This window comes from Acartia tonsa, chromosome 15 (genome assembly GCF_053477335.1).
Source record: "Acartia tonsa isolate MP-2025a chromosome 15, ASM5347733v1, whole genome shotgun sequence".
NCBI lineage: Eukaryota > Metazoa > Arthropoda > Copepoda > Calanoida > Acartiidae > Acartia > Acartia tonsa.
This window is the reverse complement of record NC_137274.1, coordinates 22,419,418-22,432,117: the sequence shown is the minus strand read 5'-3', so window position 1 is coordinate 22,432,117 and position 12,700 is coordinate 22,419,418. Positions and strand designations below refer to the sequence as shown.

General features: G+C 33.9%; 1 protein-coding gene across 1 annotated transcript; it reads right to left on the bottom strand.

Moving 5' to 3' along the window:
* Positions 1-205: 205 nt before the first annotated feature.
* On the bottom strand, positions 206-8,032 carry LOC145307669 (uncharacterized). Its single transcript, XM_080150161.1, has 8 exons — positions 7,938-8,032; positions 7,380-7,503; positions 6,608-6,705; positions 5,172-5,295; positions 4,118-4,185; positions 2,946-3,024; positions 2,482-2,553; positions 206-450 (listed from the first exon to the last, which is right to left on the bottom strand). The coding sequence occupies exons 2-8, from the start codon at positions 7,384-7,386 to the stop codon at positions 242-244; spliced, it is 657 nt and encodes a 218-aa protein (XP_080006287.1). The 5' UTR covers positions 7,387-7,503; positions 7,938-8,032; the 3' UTR covers positions 206-241.
* Positions 8,033-12,700: the final 4,668 nt, after the last annotated feature.

The window sequence follows — 12,700 nt, the reverse complement described above, 5'->3', positions numbered from 1 at the left end:
AACCTCTCTATTTGCCCCCCATATATTATTTTGGATTTATTTCGCTTTTAGATGAGATATTTGGCTACCCTTAGTTATCCTGGGTTGAGTCAAGCTGTATGATTTAATCTTTTTTGCACAATCCCATCTAGTGTCCTTAGAGGCCTCTAGGGGGCGTAACCGCTAGTTCACGTATATTCTACAATAAAAACTTTGGGGACTAGTGTAATAAACAGCCCAATATCACCTCCCTCCAGATCTTCTATAGGATCTGTGAATAGTTATGAATATATTTACATACATCCCCAATGATGATACACAAAATTACCCCTTCCTTGTAGGGGCTAATCCACGTATATTCTACATCCATTCCTGTGATATCATCTTCAGTAGTTATAAATTCATTGTTGACATCATCATCGAGTTCTTCAACAGTTATTGTTTCACCTTCTTCAGATGTGGTTTCCTCTACTACGGGGATTGTGGTTGCATGAAGTGCATTTTAAAAAGGATGACAACATCCATATGTAGCGAAGCTTAAAAATTATGAATGGGTATCGGTAAAAAATGTACTTTAAAGCTGTGTTATACAATAAACATTAAACTTGATAAAATAGGGAAATCACGAAACCTTTAAAATCACTAAAACTTAAAAATCTAGGAATCGATCTAGCACCCAAAATAACAGCCAGATGGACAAAACAATTAAATGGGCATATTTCAGCTGTCTATATTGAATAGGAGCTGAGAAAATCACGTTTCCCCAATAGCAGTATGGACGGACAGACAAAGTGAATTATAGAGTAGCTTTGCTACTAAAAAGTTTGGGTACTCTTGAGGTGATACAAGGCAGGCTAGGGGGCCGAGCGCCCGCGGCTAGGCAGGCCAGGGGGCCGTTTTTCTGAGGGGGGGGTATAAAAATTGTTAAATTTTGAGAAAAATCTCGTAAGAGGATAATACCGCCGCTAGTTTATATAAAAGTATTAGGACGTCCATAAAAACAGTTCTTAGCAATTCTGAAAAATCATGTATAGAATCGGAAAGACAATTTTTCATGAATATTATAATAAAATCATAAAATGTTTTTAGTAGCGAAGCTACTCTATAATTCACTATGTCCGTCCGTCAGTCCGTCAGTCCGTAACGCTATGGGGGAAATAGGATTTACTCAGCTCCTATAAAAGATAGAATACTGAAATTTTTTAACAACATTCCCATCATTAAGGAGCAAAATTGACTATAAAACATCATTGGCGGTCGGACCGCTTTTTAGCAGGCTATTTTTATATTTTTCACATTTTTCTCCATATCTTCAGTGTTTATGGTCCGATTTTCAAAATTTTTTTAGTTATAGATATCAAAATTAAATTTCCCGTCGTTTAAAGAAAACAACGATGAAGGCCAGACAGCCTTTTTAGCAGGTTTGAGGCTATTTTTATATTTTTCACATTTTTCTCCATATTTTCAGTGTTTATGGTCCGATTTTCAATTTTTTTCAATTATTTATATCAAAATTAAATTTCCCGTCTTTTAAAGAAAACAACCATGACGGCCAGACTGCCTTTTTAGCAGGTTTTAGGCTATTTTTATATTTTTCACATTTTTCTCCATATCTTCAGTGTATATGGTCCGATTTTCCAAATTTTTTAAGTTAAGGATATAAAAATTTAATTTTCTGTCGTTTTAAGAAAACAACCATAGCGGCCAGATTGCCTTTTATCAGGTTTTTGGCTATTTTTATATGTTTTACATATTTTCTCATATCTTTGTTTTTTTTTATCCAACTTTTTTGGGATATCAAGATCAAAATAATTTTCCCCATTGTTATGTGCATCTTTAATGTAATTTACTTTGACCATCATCATCATACAAAATAAAACAAGGTTTCGTGTTTATTTTATCCAATAAATCTATTCTTGATTATAATAAATACCCTTTAAATCTACTTGTACGTATTCCCATCTATGATTTTTGTTCTTCGCTACTTATGGATGTTGTCATCCTTGTTAGTCTATAAATCAAAATGTCCGTCCGTACGTAATTAATGAATTGGGGAAAACGTGATTTTCTCGGCTCCTATAAAAGGTAAAAAGCTGAAACTTTTTGACAACATTCTCATCATTAAGGAGCACAATTAACTATAAGACATCAATGGCGGTCGGATTGCTTTTTAGCAGGTTTTAGGCTATTTTTATATTTTCCAAATTTTCCCCATATCTTTGGTGTTTATGGTCCGATTTTCGAAATTTTTTCAGTTAATGATATCAAAATCTGAGCCGGACACTTTTTTGGCCGGATACCGAATACCAGATATCCGGTCCCGGCCGGATATTTGGCTAACTTCCGATATCCGGCAATCAAAATCTGAGCCGGACACTTTTTTGGCCGGATACTGAATACCAGATATCCGGTATCCGGCCGGATATTGAGATGGCCGGATATCCGGCCGGATAACCGGATATTCGGCCCAACCCTAATTGAAATGCATGACATGGAACTAACCCTTGTGCTCGGTATAAATTGATTTTGAATTTGTTGTTGACATTGCATCTAGCTCTTCCTTGGTCATCCTGTCCAATAGATATAATCAATCTAGATACATACTCTATAAATCAGCTAATAGGAAACAGCCTTATTGTTAGTTGTAAAGTATACAGAGTGTCCAAAGGTTTCAACCACTATTTGTACACTACAGAAGGGGTAATTTGTCTTATCATCATAAAGGAGTAATGTGCATCCCTAATGATGATACACAAAATTACCCCTTTTGTAGATTAAAGTTAGTGGTTGAAACGTTCGAACACTTAACTTAATAAAACAACTAGGTATTCAAAAGTTCCCAAAGTTGTCAACCAAACAAAGAAGAAAACGTTGTTATATTAATTTTGGGGACTAGTGTAATAAACAGCCCATAGTCCCCTTCCTCCCTGACCAAATTAACCATCTAGATATGCTATATTTCCTGTGAATAGTTTTGAATGTTTTGATGGAACCATCCTTGTTACGGACAGTTCTTACACTCTCAGAGACAATATCACCTGGTAGGTTAATGAATGTATTATATTTAAATACAAGAAGACGACATTTATTTATCATAATTTTACGGGGCATTTGCGCACAAGATGACATTTACTAATGGATGTTAATGGGAGTTAATGTATGTATTATATACATGGATATATAAAGTGTAAGCTCTTTTTGTCTGTAGCCAAGGATCTTACTTACCGCTGAAACGATTGGGTTCTCCATTTTAGAGAAGTGCACATAGGTCTATGAATGGTTTTAGGCTTTTTAAAAATTTTAGGTTAAAGTCTAAGGGATGGTTTTAGACTATTTTTCTCGCCTTCTCACCCAAAATCCGGATCCGCAATTGAAATTCTGGATTTGGATTGTTAATTTTTATGACTTTTGTAGCTACAGGTTAAATGGTAGGTAGAATGGAGAGTTTTTTTGTATTTTATTTTCACAGCAGCTTTTCATGCTTATTTTAGGTTAGGTTAGGTTAAAAAATTAACAATGGTCGTTGTAGGGGCTAGAATTTTTTATTTATAAAAAGACCTTTAAAAATAGTGCTAAAATCCACAATAAAATCCTCGTCGGCAAAAAAAAAAGAATCCGCGCTTATTTTTGTAAGAATCCGACCCAAATATTCGGCGGATTGCCAACCCTTATTATGACACAAGCGGAAAAATTGTCGCAAATTTAGTTTGCTAATATGGATTTTGTTATTGGTCATTTAGTTCAACCAATAGGTGGAAGGGGATGCAGTAAAGGTGTTGGGGAGATAATTATTTTAGTCGGCTGCAAGTTTCACACGAAAATCTAGGGTACCTATTAACTAATTGCGATGCAATACTCTAAATCCCACTGGTGGATATTAGGTTAAGAAACTTTCAACAGACAACCAACCCTTTAATTGCACTACCTTTGTATGTAAGTCGTAAATGTGCAGGGTAATGAGATGCGTCTGTTTTTGGACCGAGGCATCCCCCCTAACCTACCTTGATCCATGGTCGCGGGTGAAATCTGCAGTACATCCATCTATGGTACGATTGGTGCGCAATTGCCGCGTAAAATTAGTTAATTAAAATGACGTCTTGTGTTTAAAGAAATAATATTATAAATCCATTCCTGTCAGATCATCAGTTTTCACAGATATATAATCAGAAGTATCTTCATTGGCGGGTTCATTCTCAGCAGGCATCTTAAGACAATGGACGGTAAATTGATATAAATCCCCCAATGATAATTAACAAAATTCTCCTGGCGTATTTCGAAGATTAGGGGACAATACAAAGATGGATAGATTGATTTACATCCCCAATGATGATAAACAAAATTAACTAAGTATTCTATAGATTTAAATTCTGGTTTAAAATCTTTTTTCAAGATACTTTATAATTTAAAACTTTGAATATCAATGTAATTTGCCAGGTATCTAAATGGATAAGACAATGGCCAATAAATTGGTGTATATCCCCAATTATGATGCACAAAATTACCCCTTCTGTAGATTTAAATTAGAGGTTGAAACTTTTGAACACTCAACAAGTTTTCAAGCCAACAAATAAGATAACTTTATGTATAAAACTTTGAATATCAGTGTAATTTACCAAGGTGTACATCCCAAATGATGGTAAAAAACATTACCCCTTTAGTATTAATAAAATTAGTGGTTGAAACGTTTAAACACTCAACTTAATGAACCAACCAAACAGAATTCTTTAACAGTCCCCAAAGTAATAAAGCCAACAGATAAAATTACGTGGCAATAATAAATTGGGTACCACTATAATTTACCAAGGTCTAAATGGATAAGACAATGGCCAATAAATTGATGTACATCCCCAATGAAGATACACAAAATTACCCCTTCTGTAGATTAAAATTATTGGTTGCAACGCTTAAAGACTCAACTTAGTGCAACAACCAATCAAAATTCACTAAATAAGATAACTTTATATAAAACCTTGAATATCAATGTAATTTTCCAAGGTCTAAAGGGATAAGACAATGGCCGATAAATTGATGTACATCCCCAATTATGATACACAAAATTACCACTTCTGTAAATTAAAAAACTTAACTTTATGAAACAACCAATCAAGATTTACTCAAGTCCTTAAAGTTGTAAATAAAACAACGTTTTAAAACTTTGGGTACCAGTACAATTTACAGTCCAATATGTCCCTGGTTTTCAGTTAGAATATTGTGTACAGGAGATTTGACCATATCGCCGCTGTCATCCTCTTCATACTCCTCGTTTTCCAGTAGGGAGTCAGACTCCAGAGCTGATGGCTTTTCTTCCAGGGTCACCTGCAGCAAGAAAAAAAATACAAAAGTAGCATAAAACCTGCCTAAAAGTAGGCCGATCGCCATGGATGTTTTATACTTAATTATGCTCCATATTGATGGGAATGTTGTTAAGAAATTTCAGCTGACTATCTATTATAGGAGCTAGGAAAATCATGTTTCCATCTGTGGAAAAAAACAAGGATGACAACATCCAAAAGATATTGATGGGAATGTTGTTAAGAAATTTCAGCTGACTATCTATTATAAGAGCTGAGAAAATAACATTTCCCCCATAGTAGTACGGACTGATTTGACAGATGGACAAAGTGAATCATATATTAGCTTTGCTATTAAAAAATCACGAATTTAAAAAAATTTAAGTATCTACATATGTCTATTGTAGCAGAAATGACAAACCAATATAGGGATGTGGGGGGGGGGGGGGGGGCAACCATCTCGTAATCAATAACATTAAATGGCACTTAGAATTCGAATTTCGATCTGAATCTTTTCGTGAGTAAACCTTGGTAGGTCTATTTTCCCGTAACGGCTGATCCGCCAGCTGTTACTTTGTCCAACTTTTTGTTCGATTTAGGAAAAATAGACCTACCAAGGATTATTCATGCAAAATTTCAGATCAAAATTCGAATTCTAAGTGCCATTTAATCATTGATTACGAGATGGTTGCATTACCCCCCCCCCCCTTATATACTGGCTGCTCATTTCAGCTGTGGGAAATGTGATTTTTTTGGGCTCGTAATACAGATAAACAGCTGATCTTTTTAGTGAAGATTCCCTATACCAAAAACCTTAGTTTTTATTTTACTGCTATTTCCACAAAACAAAATTCTTGATTTTATGACCAATGAAAATCTTTCAATTTAGGTATAGCAAAATTATTCTTTGTAAACTTACTCTATGGCAAAATTAAACTCAGGTTGTTCGCCATATACACTAAACTCTAAATTCGGACTTAAACGCTACTTTGTATTATAGATAATAATAGGGGAAAAATTCAAGGAGTGAGGGGACAAGCCCCCAAAACGTTTTATCATTCGTTAGCTTAACAACCTTGGGGACTTTTATTGAATTTTAATTGATTAGTTCATTTAGTTGAGTTGTCAAACGATTCAACAAATTATTATAATCACTAAAAGGGCTAATTATTTGTATCATCATTGGGGATGTACTTCAATTTATCGGCCATTGTCTTATCCATTAAAATCCCTGAGTTTTAAATATCAATATATAGCATAGTATTATAGACAGCTTTCCGCGGATAACATGACTGAGAACCGGTTCTAATCCAGCGGATATTAATCAGATATGTTACCTGCAGCTGATGATCCTCCGCCATGGCCGCAATCAGCTGCTCCGCCTCGCGGTGAAACAGAAAAACCATTGTTATCGTCACATCCTGCGTTCCATCACCTGAAAATTCAAAAGTAGCATAAAACCTGCCTAAAAGCAGTCCGACCGCCATGGATGTTTTGTACTTAATTATGCTCCATATTGATGGGAATGTTGACAAGAAATTTCAGCTGTCTATTTTTTATAGGAGCTAGGAAAATCATGTTTCCATCTGTGGAAAAAAAAACAAGGATGACAACATCCATAAGACTCAAGAGCGGATGGGTCACCTGGGCAAATAACGTGCAAGAGTCACCCAATTTAACAGCCATTGTCTTATCCCTTTAGATCCCTTAAATTTGTTTAAGAAAAAAATACAAAAAAAGTTGCATAAATGTTTAAATTAATATAATATTAAAGGTTATAGGTAAGGTTATCTTGGGTACGAGTTTTGTATGACGAGTTTTGGGCAGGTTTTGATTGATTATAACGTGCTTTTAGTAAAAAAGTACTTAGTGACAAAGAAAATTGCAAAAGTAGACCAGTCTATTATAGTCTTGGTCTAATGGATTTTTTCTGGTACATGGTGTGTGCATTAGATGGACTTAGTATATATAAGGTGATATTCTATTGACAAGGAAGTATAGGTAGTTAACTGCCGTCAACCATATGTTGTTTTGTATTAAACTGACTTTTTTGTTACATAAAACTGTTTCCTAATATGTGTGTGGTGTCGAATATGTCATTTTTTTTACCTAACATTGATGGAAGTTTGTAGGTGTGTGTCTTGTTTTGTTTAAAAATAGCGAATCCTAGCGGCAGATTTCTTTACTTATATATAGAGCCGGAAATTTGGTCTTGTCTGGCTGGGGTTAAATCCTCAATAGAAGTATGAGAGTAATAGACTGCTACAAAAAATGGATCACATTTATTTAGGCATTTTTTTATTGGTTGGAAAGGTAATACTAATTGAAAGATGTTATGAAAAAATATATATATTAATTTTTTTTAAATTTCATTATTATTTTTTCTCTGTCTCTTTCTCCTTATATTACACGTCGCTTCGCTCCGGTTAAAGACACTTAAACTACTCCCATGGAAAAAAATAGTTAAAAACCTGACTCCTCTTTATTATCTCTCTCTCTCTCTCTCTCTTTCTTTCTTTCTTTCTTTCTTTCTTTCTTTCTTTCTCTCTCTCCTTTTGTTACACGTCGCTGCGCTCCGGTTAAAGACACTTTATTATCTCTCTTTCTTTTCCTTCTCTCTGTAAATTACATTTGGTACCCAAAGTTTTATAACTGATATCTTTACACCTAGTCTCATACAGGACTTATTCTAAGCTTCTCTGAAAGTTGTATAGCTAAAGCTACAGTCATTTTTAAATCTTTTTAAAACACAAACATCTTTTAGATATTGTCTGAAAAAAAAATATTAAAAAGGTTCAGTGAACCTAAATATAAAAATATATGACAAGTGTCCCAAATAATTTTCACATATAGACAGAAGTTACTCTCTCTCTCTCTAATTAAACTTTTAAAATTATACTGGCCTTCCATTGGTCAAATAAAATGAATTTAGCCTACCATTGATCAATTAAAATGTATACTGGCCTGCCATTGGTCAAATTAAATGTATACTGGCCTGCCATTGGTCAAATTTAATGTATACTGGCCTGCCATTGGTCAAATTAAATGTATACTGGCCTACTATTGGTCAAATAGAATGAATGTAGCCTACCATTGATCAATTAAAATGTATACTGGCCTGCCATTGGTAAAGTTAAATTTATACCTTACCCAGGTTATCTTAACTAAAACCTCACTACCTTCAGGTTACCCAGCTTAACTAAACTTAACCCAGCCTAGTCAAACATAATAAAATTTTAAAATTTAACCCAACCCAAATTTATCTTAACTTAAACCAAACTTTTTATTATTCAATTTTTTTAAGGTTTGGGCTTCAACCTTACCCATCATAACTTAACTAAAACCAAACTTTTTAAAGGCGGGATACATCACTACTATATTCATTACCTGGGTATTAATAAAACAAAGGAGGCTAGATACATCAATACTTTAGTGGTTACCTGGGTATTAAGAAAACAAAGGAGTCTAGATACACCAATACTTTAGTGGTTACCCGGGTATTAAGAAAACAAAGGAGGCTAGATGCATCACTACTATATTCATTACCTGGGTATTAAGAAAACAAAGGAGGCTAGATACATCAATACTTTAGTGGTTACCCGGGTATTAAGAAAACAAAGGAGGCTAGATGCATCACTACTATATTCATTACCTGGGTATTAATAAAACAAAGGAGGCTAGATACATCAATACTTTAGTGGTTACCCGGGTATTAAGAAAACAAAGGAGTCTAGATACACCAATACTTTAGTGGTTACCTGGGTATTAAGAAAACAAAGGAGTCTAGATACACCAATACCTTAGTGGTTACCTGGGTATTAAGAAAACAAAGGAGGCTAGACACATCAATACTTTAGTGGTTACCCGGGTATTAAGAAAACAAAGGAGGCTAGATGCATCACTACTATATTCATTACCTGGGTATTAAGAAAACAAAGGAGGCTAGATACATCAATACCTTAGTGGTTACCTGGGTATTAAGAAAACAAAGGAGGCTAGATGAATCACTACTGTATTCATTACCTGGGTATTAGGAAAACAAAGGAGGCTAGATGAATCACTACTGTATTCATTACCTGGGTATTAAGAAAACAAAGGAGGCTTTGATATGACAATACTTTAGTGGTTACCTGGGTATTAAGAAAACAAAGGAGGCTAGATACATCAATACTATATTCATTACCTGGGTATTAAGAAAACAAAGGAGGCTAGATACATCAATACTGTAGTCATTATTGGAGTCTATTTCAATTCAAGGATAGGGCTAAAAAATTAAAAGAAGAAAAAATTAAAATCAATCAATTTTTAAAGATTGAACTTTATGTCAATTTAAGGATGGGGCTGTAGAAATGTCCAAGCTTTAATTCAATTTTCAAGGATCAAACTTTGAATTAGAAGAATATCAATCAATTTTCAATGATTGGACTCTGTCAATTTAAGGATGAGGCTTTAGAAATTACAAGAAATTTTTTTAAGGATTGGGCTTAAACCTAACCCAGGTTATCTTAACTTAAATCAAATTTTTCAAGGATTGGGCTTTAACATAACCCAGGTTATCTTAACTTAAATCATTTTTTTGAGGATTGGGCATAAACATTACCCAGGTTATCCTTAATAAAACCAAACTTTTTACTATTCAAATTTTTCAAGGATTGGGGTTAAACCTACCCCAGGTTATCTTAACTAAAACCAAACTTTTTACTACTCAGATTTTTCAAGGATTGGGCTTTAACCTAACCCAGGTTGTCTTAACTTAAATCATTTTTTTTAAGGATTGGGCTTCAATATAACCCATGTTATCTTCACTTAAATAAAAAATTTTAAGGATTGGCCTCAAACAAAACCCAGGTTATCTTAACTTAAATAAAATTTTTAAGAATTTTTTTTCCTGGGTTTTGTAGTTTGTTTACCTGGGTACAATAACTGTTTACCTGGGTATTATGTAATACCCAGGTAAACTAGTACCCAGCTAATAGTAGCAAAAAATTACCAAAAAAAATCAATCAATCAATCAATTTTTAAGAATTTTGTTTTCCTGGGTTTTGTAGTTTGTTTACCTGGGTACAATACCTGTTTACCTGGGTAATATGTAATACCCAGCTAAAAGTAGCAATAAATTACAAAAACAAAATCAATCAATCAATCAATTTTTAAGGATTTTGTTTTCCTGGGTTTTGTATTTTGGTTACCTGGGTACAACACCTGTTAACCTGGGTATTATGTAATACCCAGCAGCCAAACTAGTACCCAGCTATACAAGGGTAACCCTAAAGTAGCCCTCTGTAAGCTAGAACCAAAGATCTTTAACTGTAACCAAGATATAACTAACCAAAGACTACTTATAAGCACTCTATACTACGCTAAAGGGGAAGAATTACTTCATAGAGTACCTTAGTAGACACTTTTGTGTTGTCAAATAACACTAAAACCTCCACTGAGTCCATATAGAGTCATAGTAGACTTTCCAGCGTAGACGCACATCATAGTTCCCCTAGAAAATACACTATATTTCAAATTTCACTTATAAATGTTTAAAAACATTAAATACCAAATTGACAAATTGACAAATTCCATGTTTTTGCTCTCATTTTGGCTAGGATTGAGCTACAGAGGACTTTAACACGGCAAAATGACTGTCTGAATGAGCCTGACTCCGACAAAAAATTTGGGCTCGAAATTCCAACTCCTTACCTGTCGGACCAAACCATTTGTGATTTCTTAAGGCTCAATATTTAAAAAAAATCCAAGAAAAAATTAATCAATCAATCAATTCTAAAGGATTGGACTCTATGCCAATTCAATGGTTAGACTATAAGATTACAAGAAGAAAAATCAATCAATCAATTAAATTTTAAGATTGAACTCTATGCCAATATAAGGATTAGGCTATAGAAATACTTTGACTTAAATTAGCTTAATTACGCCTAGCCTAACCTAACCTAAGTACACATTGGATATGGGTTTAATATATAATTAGGCGAATTTGCCGCCAATACAGACCTAAATTGGGGGGGGGGGGGGGGTGTAGGCCTAGGTTAGGTTGCCGCCAAAAACAGACCGACCCTAGTTATACAGTAGCTTCGCTTTTATAAATAAAAAATATTTCCAGCAACAATTTATTAATAAAACTTATTTTTTACATAAGATTATAAAATATATTTAAGGGGGGTTGCCCATAAATATGCACATATATAATAGGAATCTTCACTAAAAATATCAGCTGTCTATCTTCAATAGCGGCCGAGAAACACATTTCCCCCATAGCATAACAGACAGACGCACGGACATAATAATGTATAGAGTAGATGCACATATATAATAGGAATCTTAATTACAAATTTCAGCTGTCTATCTTCAATATCAATTGAGAGAATCACATTCCCCCAACGAAAAGGTTTTTGTCTTTTTAAGCATGACCGACAGACAGACGGACAAAATAATGCATAGAGTAGATGCACACAATAATAGGAATCTTCACTAAAAAATCTCAGGTGTCTATCTTCAATAACAGCCGAGAAACACATTTCCCCCATAGTGTAACAGACAGACGCACGGACAAAATAATGCATGGAGTAGATGCACATATATAATAGGAATCTTTTTTGTCTTTCTAAGCATGACCGACAGACAGATGGACAAAATAATGCATAGAGTAGATGCACACAATAATAGGAATCTTCACTAAAAATCTCGGCTATCTATCTTCAATAGCAGCCGGTAAATAACAAATTTTCTTAAACGGACGTAAATACATGCCCCAATTATACAGTAGCTTTGCTTTTTCAAATAAAAATTATTTCTAACAACAATTTATTAATAAAACTTATTATTTACATAAAATTATAAAATATTTTCAAGGGGGGGGGGGGGGGGGGGCGAAATATTTGCACCAAATCGACAAAATTTATTAAATGCAGGGATCCAAAGGGATAAGACAATGGACGATAAACTAAAGCCTAATGAAAAACAAAATTACCCCTTCTCTAGATAAAATTTAGTGGTTGAAACGTTTAAACACTCAACTTGATGAAACAACCAATCAAAACTCACTAAAGTCCCCAAAGTTGTTAAGCCAACGAATAAGAAAACGTTATTATAAAACTTAAGGGACTAGTGAAATAAACAGCCCATTGTCCCCTCTCTCTTTGATTAAGTTGATAAAATTTACCACCCAATCAAAATTTAAAATAAAAGTTTTGGAGAAAACGAATCAGATCACGTGTATACAAAACTTTGGGTACCAGTGTAATTTTACCTAAATTTAGACAGGTATCTAAAGGGATAAGACAATGGTTGACTACTTGATGTACATCCCCAATGTTGTGATACACAAAATTCTATTGATATTATATAAAAACAAGGATGAAAAAATCAGTAAGTAAAATTGCTTAAAAAGTAAGATACTTAATATTGGATAAAAAATATAAATT

What these genes read in the sequence shown, in the direction of transcription:
- LOC145307669 (XM_080150161.1), bottom strand. An exon ending in CGGAGGATCATCAGCTGCAG is followed by an intron (nt 5,296 to 6,607) that starts GTAACATATCTG and finishes TTCTTGCTGCAG; the next exon opens with GTGACCCTGGAAGAAAAGCC. An exon ending in CAATATTCTAACTGAAAACC is followed by an intron (nt 4,186 to 5,171) that starts AGGGACATATTG and finishes TCCATTGTCTTA; the next exon opens with AGATGCCTGCTGAGAATGAA.